The sequence below is a fragment of the Uloborus diversus genome, chromosome 10 (assembly GCF_026930045.1).
Source record: "Uloborus diversus isolate 005 chromosome 10, Udiv.v.3.1, whole genome shotgun sequence".
In the NCBI taxonomy this organism is placed as follows: domain Eukaryota; kingdom Metazoa; phylum Arthropoda; class Arachnida; order Araneae; family Uloboridae; genus Uloborus; species Uloborus diversus.
The window spans coordinates 69,709,125-69,729,069 of NC_072740.1; the positions used below are offsets into that span (position 1 = coordinate 69,709,125).

Here is a 19,945-nt window from a genome sequence, read left to right on the forward strand (position 1 = left end):
GCGCTTCACTGTATTTAACAAAACTAAGTGCAGGTGCATTACATACATCAAAAAAGGAAATTTATACCATTGTCTATATTTCGTCTAATATTAAAGAATTAGTTTATAAATCTAAAGAAATGCATTAACTGAGCTCCTAGAGATGCAAAAACTAATATATGCACGAGTCTAAAGATACTTTTCAAACGATTGTAACTCGTATTAAAGCCATCCTGGATAAATCAAAGTCTTAAATAAAACAAGTAGGTTGGAATTTCCAGATTAAAAATGATTTCATCTTTTTTAAGCTGTCTTGAAATAAATGACAAGATTTAAATACTACGTATAACAAAACTAAATAAGTTCGTCTTAGCTTTCTCTCACCAAAATAAAAATTTCGGTTTATTACACTTCACTATAATTTAGTATTAGCAAAGCTTCACTAGTGGGGTGACTTTTAATCTTTTTTCATAGAAATAAATATTATTCTTCGAAAGTGATTAAGCTACATTTTGTGCTCAAGAGCATTATAAGTCAAAAACTGAATATACACTGAAGTAAGGTTTTAACATGTTTGTCCAGCGTTTATTTATTCTTTTTAATTAATTAATTCTTGAATCTAATACAGAGACATTCCACTAGTAGCTCAAGAAAAACAAGATCATATCATACCATTAAGAGTAGACAGAAAAGCAGGATTTTCGCCAAAAATAACGACGAATTTTCGAGAGTTCTTCGAAAACCTACCCGCTTTGGGCCAACCTCCTCTATACAGATATAGAACAAAATAATAGGAACACCCAGTTAAAATTAAGTCTTTTTTTCAACCGTCCAATAAACGACCGCTACGTGTTGTAACGGTTTTGCACCAAGTTGTGGTGGTAGGGAAGGTATCAACGAAGCATTTGGTAGTGTGAGGGTTGTATGGAAAACTTCTGTATTTAGCAAAGCGTGATTATGTCCGACCTCTCCGACGTGAAAAAAGGCATGATTATTGGGGCTTGTTTCGCTGGAGCGTCCTCATCCGGAACAGCCAGTCTTGTGGATATTTCAAGGACCACTGTATCAAGGGTTATGACAGCGCATACATATCTGAGGGAGGTGTCTTCTGCGAAGCTCAGCAGTGTGCAAAAATTGAAGTTGAAAGACCGTGACTGACGAGTGTTGAAAAGGATTGTCCCCCGAAAACGCAAGACTGCACTGCCACAGATAACGTCCGAAAAGCATACAAACCTTTAGAGCCGCGTTTCAGTGAAATTTAATCAACAGGAGTTGCATGCTGCCCACATTCATGGCAGAGAAGCTGTTCCAAAACCGTTAGTTTCGACACAAAGTACTATGAAGAGACTACAGTGGAACAGAGACCACCTAAACTGGATCTAAACTGGATCTGCAATGGAAACAAGCCATACGGGGTGACTAGTCATCATTTATACTATTCGAGACCACTGGACGTGTGTTAGTACGGCGAACACCGACAGAAGCATATTATATTGACAGCTTTGTTCCTACCGTGAAGAATGGTGGGGGTTCTGTGATGGTGTGGGGAGCAATATCTTCTACTGGATTTGGAGCTCTTGTTTCCTTGAATTAGGGAATCACCGGTGAACATCAAAGAATCATTCTCACCAATCATCTCCTCTCCATGCTTCATATCCAGGAGAACGTCTGGTGTTTCAAGATGAGAACGCCCCTACTCACAAGAACCGCTGGAGTTCAAACATGGTTACATGAGCATGACGATGAAGTAGAACATCTAACGTGGTGTCCCCAGTCCCCTGATCTGGACCCCATTGAGCTTTCGTGAGGGTTTTTAGAGAACTAAGTCCGTGCTCGGTTTCCTCCTCCACGCACTCTATCTGAGCTCGAGGTGGTCTTGCACGAGGACTGGGTGCGAATTCTAATGAACTATATTCAAGACCTTTATTTGTCAATACCACGTCGAATACAAGCTGTTATTCAGGCAAAGCGTGGCCCAACCCAGTGGCGTAACTACACTTTCTACCGCCCGGGGCGGTTCCTCAATTTGCCGCCCTTTGTATGGGAAATAGTTAATACGTTATGTCGGTTCTCTCGCGACTTTCTAATTGTGTTGGTGAGTGTTTTGTGCTGACAAAGAGGCTCTATTGTAACTTTGAAAAATCTATATGCTGTATGTGTTTTCTTCAGAGTTTGTGTTTTATTTACGTTGGTTTTCACTTTAATCTTAGTACATTAAAAAGTCAAAAGTATTTTAATAAGATTTTGATAAAAAAGAATTTTTTTTCTTCTTATTTTTCTTGCAGAAGAAAAGGAAAAAAAAGAAAATTAGAGCCCCACCGAAAAATTCCAAAAGTTAAGTCAAAAATGTCAATTTTAAGCAAATTTTAGTTACGCTTATAAAAGAAAAAAAGGGTTGGAGCTCCCTCCAGATTTTTTTTTTCAAAATTAAAATCAGTGTTATGTTTCTTTGGTGACGTTAGGGGGTCGGGACGTTTCAAGAAAATTTTCCGAAATTGAAGTGTTAATTTAAGTTTAAAAAACCGAACTTTAAGCTATTTTTGGAGACATAGGATGAGATGGGGATTTTAAAGTTCGAAGTTGATGTCCTAATTACACATTTTAGACTATCTTTAAATCACGTTACAGGAAGGGTCAGGGCTTGACCGCTCTCAGGATTTTGTTGGTATTGAAGTTTTAAAAGCTCAATATTAGGCTAAAAGGGGGTGGACGTTATTACTTGGAAATGTTTCGAGATTCACGGCATAAAACTGCACTTTTGGGTTGTTTTTCGACGTTGATGAATAGGAAGGTTCAGTTGCTCTTCCTGAAAATTGATTGTTGAACCCTCAATAAATCCCCAATTTATTGAGGGTTTATCAACACAGTTTTAAGCAATCTTCGGTCGGTCAAAATTCTCCGGCGCCAAAATACATTTTAAAGCTAGCTTTGACAATGTTAGACAGCGAAAAGGAGTGGGGGGGGGGGGGGGGAGTGAAAATGGAGTTCCTCAAAACGCTGTTTCAGGCTTTGTTTAGCCAAGTTAAAAGAGGAAGGGATGATAAGTGGCTCTCCTCGAGAATTTTTTCAAAATTAAAGTCCTGAAAATGCATTTTAAGCTTTGTGACAGTAGGAAGGAGCGTAAAGATCGGGGAATTTTTTCTAATTTAAAGTATTGGAAACGCAAATTTAGGGTCAGTTGTGTTTCTCAAAGGGAGTTATAACTCCCTTTTGGATCCGTGCTTGTGTGAATCACTTAGTGTTGACAAACTCAGAAGTTTCCACCCAGTATACGATACGAGCAAGACTCATCCCCTTCCATTCCCTAGATCCGTACTGCTATATTACCACACAAATTTGGATTATTCTCTTCTTCACTGATAGAGGACGAAAAGATAAAGAGGAGCATTACATACGATCAACCATACTGTGATTCATGAGACGAAAAAGTTGTGCATCAAAAATTATTACTTTTGATGTAAATATGAAAGGCTTTTCTTAGAGATCACTTTACTGATTAAAAAACTTTCCTTAAAATGAATGACCAAATATGAAAATCATACTTTAAAGGAATTTGTTGATATGAAATAGTAACACAAGTAATTATTCGAGTTGTGAATAAATGTTTTTATAAAATGAACATAAAATTCATTCTGTCTCAGTGAAAATCTTGCAACCAATGACCAATCAAAGCGATTGCTAAAACAGATAATGCTATCCTGAAAATGAGAAGTCGCCCACCATTTGAGGCCTCTTTTCTCTCCTTGTTGTCACTTTCCTTTAAAAAAAAAGTTGTTGTTGTTGTTGTTTTTTCATTAAGGTGGTTTCCAAGGAACTTTCTTAAAATCAAGTGGTAGCTTCATCATATAACGAAAGATTATGAAATTTATTGTTTCCTCCGCAATAGTTAACTTAACAGTAAAAAGAAAATAAAACATGGTCCCGTGACTTTACAATACCACCTCCATCATTCTGTAGCTTCAGACGATTGAAGAGAAAAAAAACAAACAATAGTGCTCTGAGATATCTTCAAGAAAAATACATGTTTCGTGTTAGAGTAATTTTGTTATCATAATAGTACCAAAACCTTGTAATTCGAACAACTTTTTTCTTTTTCTTTTTCCTTCAGTAATACATCAAAGGCATGATTTCCTTATTGGGAAAACGTGTTAAGTTTTTTCGAATCAAAAGTGTGAAATTGCCGCCCACCAAAAAGTGCCGCCCGGGGCGGACCGCCCCCCTCCGCCCCTCCCTAGCTACGCCACTGGCCCAACACCTTATTCACTTTCTGAAGTTTTTTTTTTTTTTTTTTACGTCTAAATCGCACTGACTCTGGGGTAACAATATTGGAACAATTAATGAATTGAAAATATAAATCACATGTGTATTCATAGAGCTGACATTGAACTGATTTTGGAAAATTTTATCCAAAATAACAGGACATGATTGTGCTGCAACGGAGACGTTTTGATTGAATGTGATCAATAAACTACGTCGATTTGACTTGGACGCAAATCAAGCGTCAAAAAATAATTTACACAAGAAACAATCTTCCTGAGAGAGCAAAGCACAAGAAGAACGTATTCCAACTGTAAACATGTTTGATTCTGCTGGTAGTTAGGGGTAGTGTGGGTACAGTGAGACATGAAAATTCAATTATATTTATTTCTATGAAGAAATTTAGAAATCAATTTTTAGTACACTAGTTGTCACTCTAACAGGTATTATAAAAGTGAACCTAAAAAAAACTACTGATTCGCCCAAGCAAGAAAAAATAAAATAAAAATGAAATGAAATTTTGTTTCTTTGTTCCCCCTGTAAGTGAGGAAAAAGTTAGACATATTTTTTTGATTAGTGACTTTTGGAAGAATCTAAATTTAGCGTCAAGAATATGAGTGATTGTTGCAATTTGGTTTTGTCATGACTTATTGTCTTTGGCAAGGTAAACTTCATCTCGCCTTAATGCACAGTAGTGACTTATACCTGGTAGTTGTTTGGCGCTGTGGGATAGAATGATTTAGATGTTTCTGGATTGGTAAAATGGTTTAAAGTTTCAACTTGTGATGTAGCGTTTGCTGACAATGTAATGCTTTGACTTTCTATCACTAGTTCAACAGCATATTTCCTGTTTCTTTCAGACAATCCACAAATTGGCTTATCTGACCTTTTTCCTAAGCATGTTGGAATTTTGAATAGTAGATAAATATTATTATGTTCAGCACATTGCAATTGAACAATTTAAAACATTAACTTAAATAGAAAAGTACTGAATACAAATAGTTATGTGTTTTTATTAAGCTATAATAGTTATAATTCCAATCAAGCATCCTTATTTTGTTGAGGCAGGGCTTTCAAACTAGTTTTATTTTTAGTTGCATCAGCAGGCTATTTGTAATTAAATGGTATTCAATGTATAATTTCTCCACTTTTAGTACAAAAGTATCGTTGAAACAGTGAAACGTAAATTAATGGTATGTCACTGTTTCTTTCATTGTTCCCTAGTTGAAATGTTTAAGCTCACTTAGCGCCATTTACACACACAGAAAAAAATAAACATCTTCATTCTACTGCTAAAATGAACGTTGAATGATAGGCTAAAATATGATTAAAAGCACCAGTATAAAGCTATTCTATCAGTTTAGAAACAATGCCGATATTTTAGTTTTATGGGGTTAAATTATGATGACATAGTTATTTTCAGTACACCAGATTTAAAAGTAACCTTTCTAGAATACTGTTTATAGTATGCCAACTTGATTAAAAAAAAAAAACTTTACCAGGCTAGAAATATTCAAGCAGAAAATAAATTGCTGTTTTATCACTGCCCTCCCATTTCCCATTCTCACTACACTTACTCCTTCCCTACTAACATTTGATTGGTTCCCAGAACCAGTACATTAGTTTGCCAGAAAAGTTTAAAATTACAAACTATGTTTGATAAGGTACGTATGGCTTCTTTTCTCCTTTTTTATAGTTTTTTAGGTTATTTTATTTTTTCATTGATTTCATTATTTAAGTTGTCTTTAAAATGTAGCTTATGAGCTTGAAAATTTTTCAACAGGCATAAGCATATAAAGAGAAAATAATCTGAATTTTTTAACAATTTTGCAAATGGAATCTATTTATTTATTTTTTTCTGCACTTTCTTAATTCGGAAGCGAATTTTACGATTTAAAAAAAACCTGACTTCGCTGAAGCTTATTTCACTCTTATGTGACTGCCTAGTTTAACACACGAATAGGTGTGTTCGTTGATATAACTTCAACTTTGACGTTTTGACAGCTTGTCAATGGTCGAAAGGTGAAAAAAGAGGTCAACATAGATAAACACTTCAAAAAAGGGGGGATGGCAACCAGAAAGGTGACCAAAATTTAATTTTTGGAAAAAAGTGTTCTCTATGTGTGTGTGTTTGTGTGTGTGTGTGTGTGTGTGTGTGTGTGTGTGTATACAAGGAAGAAAATTGTAAACGGAGAAATAGCTCTTAGGAGAGGGCTAGGAATTAAAGAATTGAAAGATTTTTCTTTTTTTGTAGTTTTATGTTTCTGAAACAAAAAACACATCAATAAAACTCAATCATCGATAACACATCAATCGGTGCGGTAGAAAATTCATTAAATACATTGATACCAGTGTTGAGCCTCAACTTGAAAAATCCAACTAATGTTTTTATTCATTGATTAGTTGAAACTAAAGTAAAGTTTGACTAAAGTAATTTGACTCCAATTTAGTTCAGTGTAATATTTATAAAAATTAATTCAATTGCAGACGGAGATTAGCGTTAGTTTAAACTAACTCGTTAGTTGCTAGAAAAAACTAATTTAGTTCAGATTAAATTAATCAGATTGAATTTTATGTGACTAAAAATAATCAGATTAAAAGTAATCAAATTGATTTGATTACTTTTTTGATTCAGATAAAATTCGTAAAATATAAATATAGCATGAACAGAGGCACATTTGTATTTCTGCGTGTATATACATATTTATGAAAGCATACATGAGTTAATACATGTATACTAGGGTGCTCCCCACCCCAATGAAAAATAAGTAGCTCCTCATGCGTACATGAAGTCTGCACCACCCGCTCAACCCCCCCCCCCCCCCCTCCCGTCGTATACCACACTGCTTTTGGCCATATTGGAATAAAATGCTTGAAGTTTTTATCCAGATGGCCGGTGCCTGTTCCCTATTGCAAAGTTAGTAATGGGATGCCCCCCCTTTTAAATAGAAATTTACCCCACTCTGGTTATGGGGAATGGAGGGCTCTCCCCTCCTAAAAAACCATTATAAAAACTAAAATTAAAAACAAAAAGCAAATTTTAAAGCATGAAATCTGCGCCAAAAGCTCAACTCCCCTCCCCCTCCCATCGTAGGACACACTGCTTTTGGCCCTTTTGGAATAAAATGCTTCAATTTTTTTTATCCAGATGGCCGATGCCTGTTACCTATTGCAGACTCACTGGTGTAAGGAGATGCCCCCTCCCCTTCAATAGAAATTTACCCCACTCACGTTATAGGGGTGGGAGCTCCGCCACCCCCCCCCCAAAAAAAAACCCGTAATAAGTACTAAACTTTTTAAAAATCTAACCTTAAAACATGATGTTTGCGCCACCCACTACTCCCCCCCCTCCATCGTAGGCCACACGGCTTTTGGCCTTATTGGAAAAAAATGCTTTAATTTTATTATCCAGATGACCGATGCCTGTTCCTTATTGCACAGTTACTGGAGCAATGGGATGCCTCTCCCCGAAAATAGAAATTTACCCCACTCAGACAAGGGGTGTGGTGCTTCTCCCCCCCCCCCTCCCAAAGAATAAAATCATTATAAAAATTTAAAATTTTTAAAAATAAACCTTATAACATGGAGTGTGCACCACCCGCTCAACTAAGACCTCCCCCTCTCGAAGGCCACACTGCTTTTGCCCTAATTTGAATAAAATGCTTGAATTATTTAATCCAGATGGCCGATGCTTGTTTCCTATTGCATAGTTACTTGCGGAAGGGCTTTTAAATAGAAATTTACCCCCTCAGGCTATAAGGTGTGGGGCAACCCCCTCCCCCCGAAAAAAACATTTTATAAAAAAAACTAAAATCTTTTAAAAACATACCTAAAATTTGAAGTATGCGCCATGACCCACTCCACTCCCTCCCCTCCTCGTAGGAGCCACTGCTTTTGTTCTTATCAGAATGAATTGATCGATTTTTTTTACCAGATGGCCGAAGGTTGTTCCCTGTTGCAGCTCTTATTATAGTTTAGTCAGTTGTTTCAGGAGATTCTCCCCCCGTCCAAATAAATAAGCACCCCCCCCCCAAGAGAAACAAATCTTTTAAAAACTTTTAAATTTAAAATTATCTCTTCACATAAAATACCTGTTTGGTCCAATATGTTAATAATTACTTAATAATTGATTGGATAAGATAAAATTTCTGTTTATATGAATTAATTATCATGGTCATAGGAATTTCTCTTTAACGAGGTTTGACTGTAACAGTAAATTTCTTAATTGACTGTGATCAAACACTGGTCCCACGATGTACTGACTTCTACTTCATGGTGGTTTGAAACAATTTTTACTGGTCTCGGAACAACAGACTACCATTGATTCTGAACGCTAGTTATTTAAGGGGGAGCTTACCCTTCCGCAAGTAACTGTGCAACAGGGAACAGCCATCGGCCTTCTGCATAAGAAAAGTTCAAGATTTTTATTCCAATATGACCAAAAGCAGTGTGGCCTTCAGGGGGAGGAGGGTTAGTTGAACGGGCGACGCAGAATTCATATTTTTGAAGTTCGATTTTTTTTTTAAATTTATTTTTTACAATGGTTTTGTTTTTTTGCTGGGAGCCCCCCCCCCCACATAACTTGAATGGGGTGAATTTCTATTTCAGGGAGTGGGTATTCCCTTACGCAAGTAACTCTGCAATAGGGAGTAGGCATTGGCCATTTGATAAACAAATTTAAGCATTTTATTCCAATATGACCAAAAGCAGTGTGGTTTTAAGGGGGGAGGGGGATAGTTGAGCGGATGACGCAGACTTCACATTTTTTAAGGTTAGATTTAAAAAAAAAATTGTTTTTATAAAAATTTTGTTTTTTTATAAAAATTTTGTTTTTTTTTTGGGTGGGGGGAGAGTCCCCCCTATAAATTGTCTGGGGTAAATTTCTATTTAATGGGGGGGGGGGGCATTTTCTTACGCAAATAACGCTGTAATAGGGAACATGCATCGGCTATCTGGATAAAAAAAAATTCAAGCTTTTTATTCCAATAAGACCAAAGCAGTGTGGCCTACGGAGGGGGAGGAGGGGGGGGAGGTTGAGCAAGTGACGCAGACTTCGTATTTTTGAGGTTCGATTATTTTAGAAATGGATTTTTTTAGTGGTTTTTTTTGGGGGGGGAGCACTCCACCCCATAACTTGAATGGGGTGAATTTCTATTTTAGGGGGGGGGGCATTCCCTACGCAAGTAACTCTGCAATAGGGATTAGGTATCAGCCATCTGGGTTACAAAAATTCAAGCATTTTATTCTAATAAGATCAAAAGCAGTGTTGTGTAACAAATGGGGGGGGGGGAGAGTGTGTCATGGCGCAGACTGCGTCATGCCAGAGGGGGTGTTTTTTAAAAAGTATTGATTTTTTAGGGTCTTGTATTGGGGGGAAGCCCTCCAACCCTTCCCCCCCACCCCCAATGTCCTTCCCCCGTAACACATGAGGTGCTCCTTTTTTTTTTTCATTGGGGGGGAGGGGGCAAGGGGCCAAATACAACCTGTCGTTTTAACTATAGATTTATTTCAATTGGTTTAGATTTAGTCTGAATTTTAATCAATTGAAATTTAAACTGATTACTTTAGTTGACTAAATTAATCTGATTAAATTACTCTGAACTAAATCAATCTGAACTAAATTAGTTTTTTTTTTTTTTTTTTTGCCAACCAACCAAGTTAGTTTAAACTAACGTTAATCATCGTCGGCAATTGAAAAAATCAGATTAAAATTAATCTGAACTAAATGTGAGTCAGATTACTTTAGTCGATTGATAATTTAGTTGATGAAAGCCCAACACTGATTGATAAAATATTTAGTTTTGTCCTTCCTTCTCAAAGTGACACATTTCACTAAAATCCATCCCCGCCCCTTCCTCCTTGCGACAGTTTGATTCCCAAAAATATTGCTGTAAAAAAAAAAAATATTTCAGTCAAAATGTGTGATGTCAGACAATGTAACCTCTGGCTCTCCCTAATCACAAACAGCCCCCCCCCCCCTTCCCCCTCAAAGAGTGACATAATTTATGGACAACCTCTTAGTATAGGTCAAAAAAGTTTTGAAATATCTTCTCTGACCTGATACCTATCTTAATCATGATGTGTACAAATTTTTTGTTTCAATTACTGACATAAAAACTTATTATCATTAAACGCAACTTTAAGAAATACAGTCTAAATTTGAAAAAAATGAAACAAGTTCAATATATAAAGGTTCATCATAAGGTTTAAGTATAAGGTTCATCTTGAGACCATTCCTGATAGTATCTAGTCTAAATTAGATTTAAGTTAAATTAAAGAATAGTATTACATAAGAAGCTTAAATTATTGGTACTCAGAAACATAAAATATAAGCATATAATCATCTTTATTAATTTACGTTTTCCATTTAACGAGTTTCTTTTCTTTCAAAACTGATTTTTTTTTCCGTGTTTAGCTAATTTCATTAGTGTTTTCAATCTTTTTAGCAGCACTACCGTGTTTTTAGCTGCAGTAGTAGTTTGTATAATTTAGTTTGGAGATTCAGCCTATCAGATAGAAGTATACCTAGCAGCAGTGGTGTATGGTCTAATTCCCCTCCATATCTTCATCACTCAATAGTTGGTGATGCGTAAAAACTAGTTTTAAGATATTTATTGAAATTTGCTTAAGTTATCTATTCTTTAAAAATGTTTTAACGAGAACGGCGTCGCCTCAGTAAGATGTTGACTGCCACGAAAAGCGATGCACGAAGAAACACGCCTAGGCACAGAGTCAATAAAAGTGTGGATGGTATCTCCATTGGGATAGCTCTCCATTCCCTGTCAATCAATTGCCAAAGTTCGTCCTCTGAACGAGGCAGGGACAGAGTTTGCAAATGGCTTCCAATACTAAGAACAGGATTTAGTAACTGAAGGTAGCAAGTACAATGATTGGCTTAGAAAACGTTGCGGCAAAGTCACATGGTCCAACTACGACGAATGGGAGACACGTTTTACGTGAATTGAGTGACAGAAACATGATTTCTTTCAATACTTTACTTTAAAATATATCACGTAAACTTGAGATCCCTGCTTCAAGATTTGAAAGATTCACTCTCTCCACCTTTTATCTCTTTGCGTAGAATCATATCCCATACGTGTTCGATTGGTGACAGATTAAGAGAGTACGTTGGACATGGAAGCATATATACACCTTGTAGGGCATGTTGGGGGATTCGAGCACTGTGTGGTAGGGCGTTATCCTGCTCAAAACGTGCAGAAGGCACGCCTTGAAGGTAAGGGATTGCCAACGGCCGCAACACATTCTTCACGTATCGTTCGGCAGTCGTATTTCCCTAAATACGAACTACGGGTGACTTGGTGTTAGACGCAATAGCACTCTAAACTTTGGTGCCAAGTTATTGAGCGGTGTGCAGTACCCCGTTCCACAGTTACGGCCGGAATAGACCTGTCTCCATGTCGACGCCACGCTCCTATGTGGCGACTATCACTGAAAAAACAGAAGCTTGACTCATCTGAGAACACGATGTTGCGCCATTCCGCTATCCAAGTCGCTCAACACTTCACCATTCCAAACGTTGACATCCATGCTGTGGGGTCAATGGCAGTCTTCTTAACCGACCCCGTGAGTGCAGACCACATGTAACGAATCGACGGGAGATAGTTATGGTCGATACGAGAATATCCTGGGTGTCTTGCACATGCATCAGAATTTAGGTGCACGTGACTTGCGGAACTGCCACTGCTTGTCGGTGGGTGTGTGATCCACAAGTGCTGACGTCAGTCTGGCTGAGCCTTCAGCATTCAAACTTGCCACATTTCCTTGCTTCAACCGTCTTTGCCACAGTAAATGCACCGTGGATGCATCCATTTTGATATCAACTGAGATTTGAAGCAAAAACAAACCAGCCCCTCTCTCAGCTCAAACACCATACCCATCATAAATTCGTCTGTCTGTTGGAAGTGCTTCCGTTGACGGCGACCTGCCATTATTCCCTATTACACGTATCCTCCGAGACAAAAACAAAATTTCTTCGATGATTCGTCTGGCAGAAATAAGGACACGAATATTGCCTAGTCTACAAGTTCTTTCTTTTATCCAGTGCGATGTAGAGCTACGCATTTCACGTCATTTGCGTAGCGGAGTGACGTGCGTGTAGCCACCTGAAATTTGAATAAATTTCTAACCACGCCTTCTTGGTGTTGCCATTTTCAGTGTCGAACAGTATATGTCTTTACATTTATATATTATATATAAGGGTGCGGCAGGTATTTGAGAACAAATTGCTACCCATAGAAAAAAGGAAGCAAATTGAGGAAAAAGAGCATTTATTACAAATCAGAGTTTTCGTGCAGGTGATGAGATACATAAAGGGCGACATCATTCAAATAGCCCACTTTTAGCGGCAATGACAGCTTCTATATGCTGTCGAAACCGACTGTAAGCAATAATGAGATGAGTCTTCTGAGTTTTTGCCATTGTCTCCACAATAACAGCTCTGAGATCTGCAATATTGTTGTGGAAACGACTACTGGAGTTCTTCTCAATTAAGCTCCACACATGCTAGTCGATTGGACTGAGATGTGATGGGGAGCTGAGGGGTCAAATGATAGGCGTGACAAAACAAGGAAATTTTTTGCTTAACCAATCTTGAGTTATTCTGGCTGTATGAAATGGTGTCGAGTCTTGCTGAAAAACATAGGGTCTCCCACGTGCTATAGTAGTGATCCAGGAATTGGCAACTCTGTCTAATATCTCTGTGTAAGCAACGGTATTAACTCTGACACCTTAAAAAAAATAAGGGGGGGACACATGTCCTTCACCACACCCAGAACCAACCCTGATGTTTTAAGTATGGTACGCATAACCGTTAGTACCTCATTAGGACTTTTACACAGCCAACGATCACCTTTTGATCCTGAACAAAGTTCTTCTCCTCCGAGAAAAACAGAGCAGTCGACTCCTCGGGAGGTTTAAGATTGTTTAGAAAGCTCTTGGCTCTAGTCAAGCGGTTACTTTCCACTGTAACCGCTTTACTTTACTGTTAAACCGCTTTACTTACCGCTTACTTTACTGTCCACTATAAAGCGGTTATCTGACCTTGGTCCTCTCAGATATGAGTTGAGGTAGTGCGAAGCAAAGGGATGCAAGTGGCAAAATTAAAAAATTGGAGATAACCAGTACAAATGGTAGGTGAACCTCTCATCTGTCTTGGGGCAAGATATTGTACTAGTAGCCCTGTATAGCATGATTTAGAAAAAAATTTCAATGAAAGCCTACCTAGGAGCTGATCTTTGAACGCGTTTTACTCGAAACTTAAAATAGTCCAATTGCATTCGTTTGCTTCTCACTGCCTCAATTGACCTTCACATCAGGTATGATTTGTAGCGGAGGTCCTCATGAACCACAAGTCGGTTAGTAGCCTCACCAGTCTGCTGCTCAATAGCGAGTGCCCTCATCGATTTTCCAGGGTCCGCATCGGCAGCAGCTTGGACCGGCTGACGAATTCTGGTGTCCTAACACAGTCAAAACCTCTACAATGACGTTTTCTTTGCGAAACTGCTACCACATCTCCTTTACAGCTCCTAATTCTCTTTGTAAACAATTGATCGGGCAAATTTTAAGAACGCAGTAATTTCTGAATCGATCAGCCCTGCAGCCAAGGAGACAATAACGGCATGTCTCTTCATTTCCTAAGCAAGAATAGGGTCTGCCATGTCTATATCCCCCAACGAAAAAAAATCTATGTTTCTGTAAAACACAGAAAAATGTGGCTCCTATAATGTGTGTCCTTAAATAGCTGCCGCACCATATATATATATATATATATATTGCGTTTTCAAAAACCTTATTAATAAATTCTGATAAAATCTATATTTGTTGTTAGATTTGCAGATAGCTATATTGCAACTGTCATTTAATTTTCTACGATATAGATTGACCAATTGACCAATAGAGTATGCTCTGGATAAATATAAATTACTGATATGAAACATTTTTTGTTCATTTCAGTATTTCAGTCAAAAAATGATAAAGAAGTGAAAAATGACGTACAAATAAATTTTAAACAATGGGTTCCAAATTGAAAGAAACTCCTTTAGATTATTTTTTCAGAAAATACGCTACCGCAAAAGCTCAAAGTACAGCAAAATAAGATTTTTTTTTTTTTTTTTTTTACTCTTCTAGATCAGCGATCTTCTTTATTGTTAATCAAATACTTCAAACAGTAGAAACATTTTTTAAAAACATTCTATATGCATTCTAAGCTTATGCTTTTGTATAATTTTCAGTAGTGTCAACCACATGTATGAATTTTCCTGCAATAGAAAGTTTTAAATATAAGAATTTCATCATGTGGTTGTATCATTCTTTTTAGTTTTTTTCTTTTTTTTCCCCATAAAAGTAAGCCCTTCGCTGATTAGAAAAGACGTCCTCTACTTTTAGATAAAGTTTTAGGTTCCGCTTTGGACTAAAGTGTAAAACTGGAGAAATTCTTTAGTAGGGTTACAATTTTTTTAGTGCTTCTTAGGGCAACCATTCCATGGAAAGCGCAATACACATGGTGAAAAATGCATTTCAGCTGTTAAACCGACTTTAGGAAAGGTGAAGTAACCACATTTTTTATGTCATATGTATTAATTGAATGAAATTAAAGGAATAAAAGCAATTAAAACAAACGTGAAGAATCGAACATTAAAATGTCTTAAAATACTGCTAGATGAACAGCAAGATGCTTCTATTAATAGTTTAAAAGCAAATTTAGTTGATCATTACATCAAAGAATGATGATGATGGTTTAATTAGCTTCTCACTAATCCGAATCGCTGAATTCCAAATCCAGACTGGTAATATCAAAAAAAAAAAAAAAAGATTAAAAAAAAATCGGTAAAATTATGAAAATTGCATAAATTGTTGTTTTTTTTTTTTTTTTTTTAACTTTATATACATTTGTATCTTTGGCGCTCCCTGTTTCAACAAAATGATGGTGTTTATGATTCCGCCATCCACACCCACCACTTTAGTTCGGGATATTGAGAATGTTTTTTAAATTGAATCAGTATCTACTATATTTCTTATTCTTTGATTAATAAATACCTGTAGCATATGTTTGCATTGGAAGTGAAAAAAGTATATTTTTCACTTAAAAGAGAAAAAGTATCCTTGAATCGGTCATATTTAATTTCCTAAAATTCCAGCATTTTCTGGTTACTGAGAAATGAGCTGACGCAGATTCAAAAAAAAAAAAAAAAAAAAAATGTGATACATGTAGAAAAAACTTATCTTTGTCTCGATTCAAGAAATTCCTTGATAAGATTCGGACATTCTGGAGATGAATCGATGCATTTATATTTTTGGTTTTTAAAGTGATTACAGTAGCATCTTTACGGGCCTAAAATAAAGATAGTCTGTTAGACTTGCGAAATATTATTTTAATAAATTATTTTTTTATGAATCTCGAAAAAGAAAATCTGTCTAAATGATCCAGTTTGAGCACAAAAAGAAAAACATAAAGAAACTACATCTTAAAATTAATATAGTGCTTTAATATTCCAGCAGAATAAATGCTGATGAATTTATAAAATGAGTTTCATAAACATTAATCATATAAATTTGTAAGTGCCTCACCAATCAATGCAAAACTTCATGCTTACTTGGGCCTTAAACAAGAAAATGTCATGAAATCGTTATTCGTTTCTCTTTTATTAAATTCTTAAGATATATGCCGTGAATGTCGATATTCTTATAAGCGTTATTGGAATTTAAAGTATTAATTATAACCAACGAATGGTACGGAAATCTAGCCTTATGGAAAACAGGCAATGCAGTGTAGAGGATAATCAGGGTTAGGCTGATGACAATGTCAAAGAGCCGGAGGCTATTCGATAATAAAAAATAACGTCCGGGATTTTTCTTCCTTTAACCGCTCCACGTCAATAAATCATGTCCCCGTAAAGAATACATTTATCATTTTTTTCAGTTAAAGAATAGGTGTCGAAATCATAAGGGAGGACACTTTTCCGCATTGGGGCTTCAAGCGCCACCATTTGCAATTTTTCAAGTGCGCCGCCGGGTGGCTCTTTTATCAGAATTTTAACTTTATACATATATATATATATATATATATATATATATATATATATATATATAAATTAAGTATATCAGTATATCACTGGTGACAAAAGTAGAAGGTTTCACAAATGTGAAATTTGTTTATAAATATTGGTTTAAAATCTGAATGTAATGCTCCTTCTTTTCTCAATAATGAAGTAAAGTTAGTTTTAAAAGTTGCTGGTGGTAAAGATGATGACTAGTAATTAACACTGGTAGATCAGTAAATTTTCCTATTTTAACAATAATTTTTTAACTATAGCTATTTACTATTTTTTCCCCACTGGACCAAATAGTAAATATGAGGCAGTGAGAAGCAAAGGGATGCAAGTGGCAAAATTAAAAATTTGGAGAGAACCAGTGCAAACAGTAGTGCAAGAAATGGTATTAGTAGTCCTGGTAGGTGCTGCTGTACAGCATAATTTAGAAAAAAAAATCAATGAAAGCCTATCTAGGACGTTGTCCTTAAACGCGTTTTACTCAAAACTTGAAAATGTCCACTTACATTCCTTTGCTTCTCTCTGCATTGTATGACATTGTGTGTTTTATGCTTGTATGTCAGTACTGAGAAGAACCCCTTAAAAGTTAATTTACGTAAATGTTTTCTCAAATACTGTTTCGTCGGGATGTGACACTATACCGTGAACTATATATATATATATATATATATATATATATATATATATAGGGAAAAATCAATCAGTTACAACAATATAGCTGTAGTTGACATTGCGGTGCCTTGTTTTGCCGGATGGATAATCATTTCTCCTTCCGTTCATGTTTTGTGATGTAACAGTTTTGGAAATCACGAAAAAGTTAATACGCATTTCAACCCCGTTCTATCCTTTGCGTCAATGCCTACACGCATTTTCCTGCACATTTGGCAATGCTCTAAAGCTTTATGAATTTCTTTTTTTCGAGTCACGACAGAAATAGTATTCAAAATAATTTATGTTAATAAAGTTAGTGTAAAAGTAAAGCACAAAATTAAATTTTTCTGAATATAAAGTACGCTTCTTTAATGAGGTACAACATCATCAGATTTCAATCATTTATAATATACTCCGATGTTTAGGTTGTCAGATAAAATGCTCAGTGAAGCACCAAAATTGTTGCAACGTTTTTCCCTTATGCTCCATAATATGTTTCGGATTTTGTTTCACTTATTTAATGTTAAAAATAAAAACGCACAAATGAAACAAAAAAAAAGGTAGATATGATTGGATTATTTTGCAATATTTTCTGAAATTTTTAACCATGTTCTAGTCGTATTCACCTTAGAGGCAATAACTCTTTTATGATATCGCCGTAGCACCTAATTTCAGATTTCGCGAATATTTCTCCATTGGTTTAATGAAATAGTTTCTTGCCTGTAATTTCAATCATCAACTGAAAGAATCTGAGAAAAATATTTCTTCTTATTCGGGGCAATATTAAAAGATTTCTTGATGCAATATCGTCGTCGACAAAGTGATTTAATATCAATAAATTCGTTGAGAAAAAATTCAATCATCAGTCTTTTTTTTCCTACTGAAATAGGACATTTTATGATCTTATATTTTCCCATTAGCGATTTGCCCAGCATTGTATTTATTTATTTATTTATTTTTTCAAGCAGAGTCCGTAAATCGTATTACGCCGTCTAGAGATAAAAGTGAAAATTCACAAGTAAAATTCTAAATAATAAGTTTTGAATTTTTCTTTGTATCAAAATCAACTTTAGGTGCTTCTTATTATTGCACTGCGACGAAAAACTGCTGAATAGGGAAAATGAGTGGAAAAACGTTCATCTTTTGCAATAATACTCAATCAGAGAGAATATATTGCCTGAAGTCTTGCATAAAAAGCTTCGCTGGGGGACTTTTTTTTAATGTAGATCTGAGAGTGAATAAATATTTAAACAAGCGCTGTCTAAAATTCATCTCTTCCATTGTAAAATTCAATTTAACGCTTGAACTTAAAAGTTATAAAATAAAAGAAATAATAAGTTGGGTGTATAGTCGAGAGAAAAAAAAACTCTAGTGTGTTATTGCCCAACACAAATGATGTTTAAAAAGACGTTGTTTGTAAACTCGATTATTTATATGAAGTTTTGAAACTGTTCATTGCACTTCATTGCATTATCTTAGATGATATTTCGTTATGTGAATGTTTTAGAGTTATCTATAGCGCAAATTTATATTGATTTGATAATTATTTTATCTGGATGCAAGCAGCATTATTTCGTGTCTTATGAGGATCTCTTTTGCCCAAAATAAAAGTTGTGTCAAGTGACGCATGTTTAACTATCAGGCTCAAATAAAAGAAAAAAAGGAATTAAAAATTTCTATTCAACCTGTTCTTGAATCAAAATATAAATTTTGACCTCCTTGGATTTCTTTTTTAATCTGAACCTCCCTCCTACCCCTATGTGGATTCCTGTGCAACAAAGAACATCTGCGCAAAATTGGGCATAGATTCGACGTAAATGTGAATCTGTATAAGGAACATGCACACACACACCGACATATATCGATTTTTATGCGGGTCCCTGCGTTGCACAGTCTAGCTCGAAAGAAAAGCTGTGTCAAGTGACGTCATGTTCAACAATCAGGTTTAATAGAAGAAAAAAAAAATAGTGCAAAAATTCCCCTTCAACGTGTAGCAAAGAGCATATTTCATTCTCAAAATTTAAATTTAGACTTCTTCGTGGGTTTTTAAAATTCCAAAAATTCAGTCATTTTCTTAATAGGAGTAAACGTTCTGTTTCACGGATTTTCTGGCAAAAATCCTGAAGCGGGAGGGGGGGGGAGCAAAAAAATACCTATGATAATTCTTGGGCATTAGAGGACATATGAGGCAGTGGAGAAGCAAAGGGATGTAAGCGGACATTTTCAAGTTTTGAGTAAAACACATTTAAAAGTAACATTCTAGGTAGGATTTCATTGAAATTTTTTCCTACATCATGCAGCAACTACTAAGGCTACTAGTACCATATCTTGCCCCAAGACAGAGGAGAGGTTCACCTACCATGTGTACTGGTTATCTCCAAGTTTTTAATTTTGCCACTTACATCCCTTTGCTTCTCACTGTCTCATGTGACAATTTTGGCAAAGCTCCTTGTGTTCCATTATACCACACCAAAAGCAACGGTCCTATCATTTCATTTTTTCGCAATATCATATTTTCTGGCATTGATCACCCCAACGTAATATGGGATTCCATATAACCACCACGACCTCTATTTATTTTCTGAATGGTAGTGGGTAAGACAAAGTTGATTTCACTTCACTAACATTAACGAAGTTTATTGTAAAAACTTATCTTATCTGGAGAAAGCAAACCTTTTCCTGTCGTCTTCTGAATCCCGGATTCTAGAGAATTTACTTCTGGTCATTTTTTTTTTATATAATTGATAATTTAAAAAAAAGGAAAAGAAGAAGGGGTTCAAATTAGCAGCACGTTTTTAAAAATATCACTTTTTCCACTGAAATTCAAGAACACTATTCACGCATTTTTTTTGTTTTATATAAACTTACAACTACAGGGATCCTGAGCAACTAAATGAAGTATATTTTGTGATTGGACAAGATATTATATGCTAAATATTAACAAAACTGCAGAAAAAAAAAGAATCGGGAAAACTTTGTTGCACTTTCTT

General features: G+C 35.8%; 1 protein-coding gene across 1 annotated transcript in view; it reads left to right on the top strand.

Moving 5' to 3' along the window:
- Positions 1–936: 936 nt before the first annotated feature.
- The window catches only part of LOC129231041 (RNA-binding protein 25-like), an 84,108-nt gene continuing 65,099 nt past the window's right edge, over positions 937–19,945 (top strand). Inside the window, exon 1 of the mRNA XM_054865289.1 lies at positions 937–1,050. Coding sequence (XP_054721264.1) covers positions 937–1,050 — 114 coding nt within the window. The remainder of the gene's footprint in view (positions 1,051–19,945) is intronic.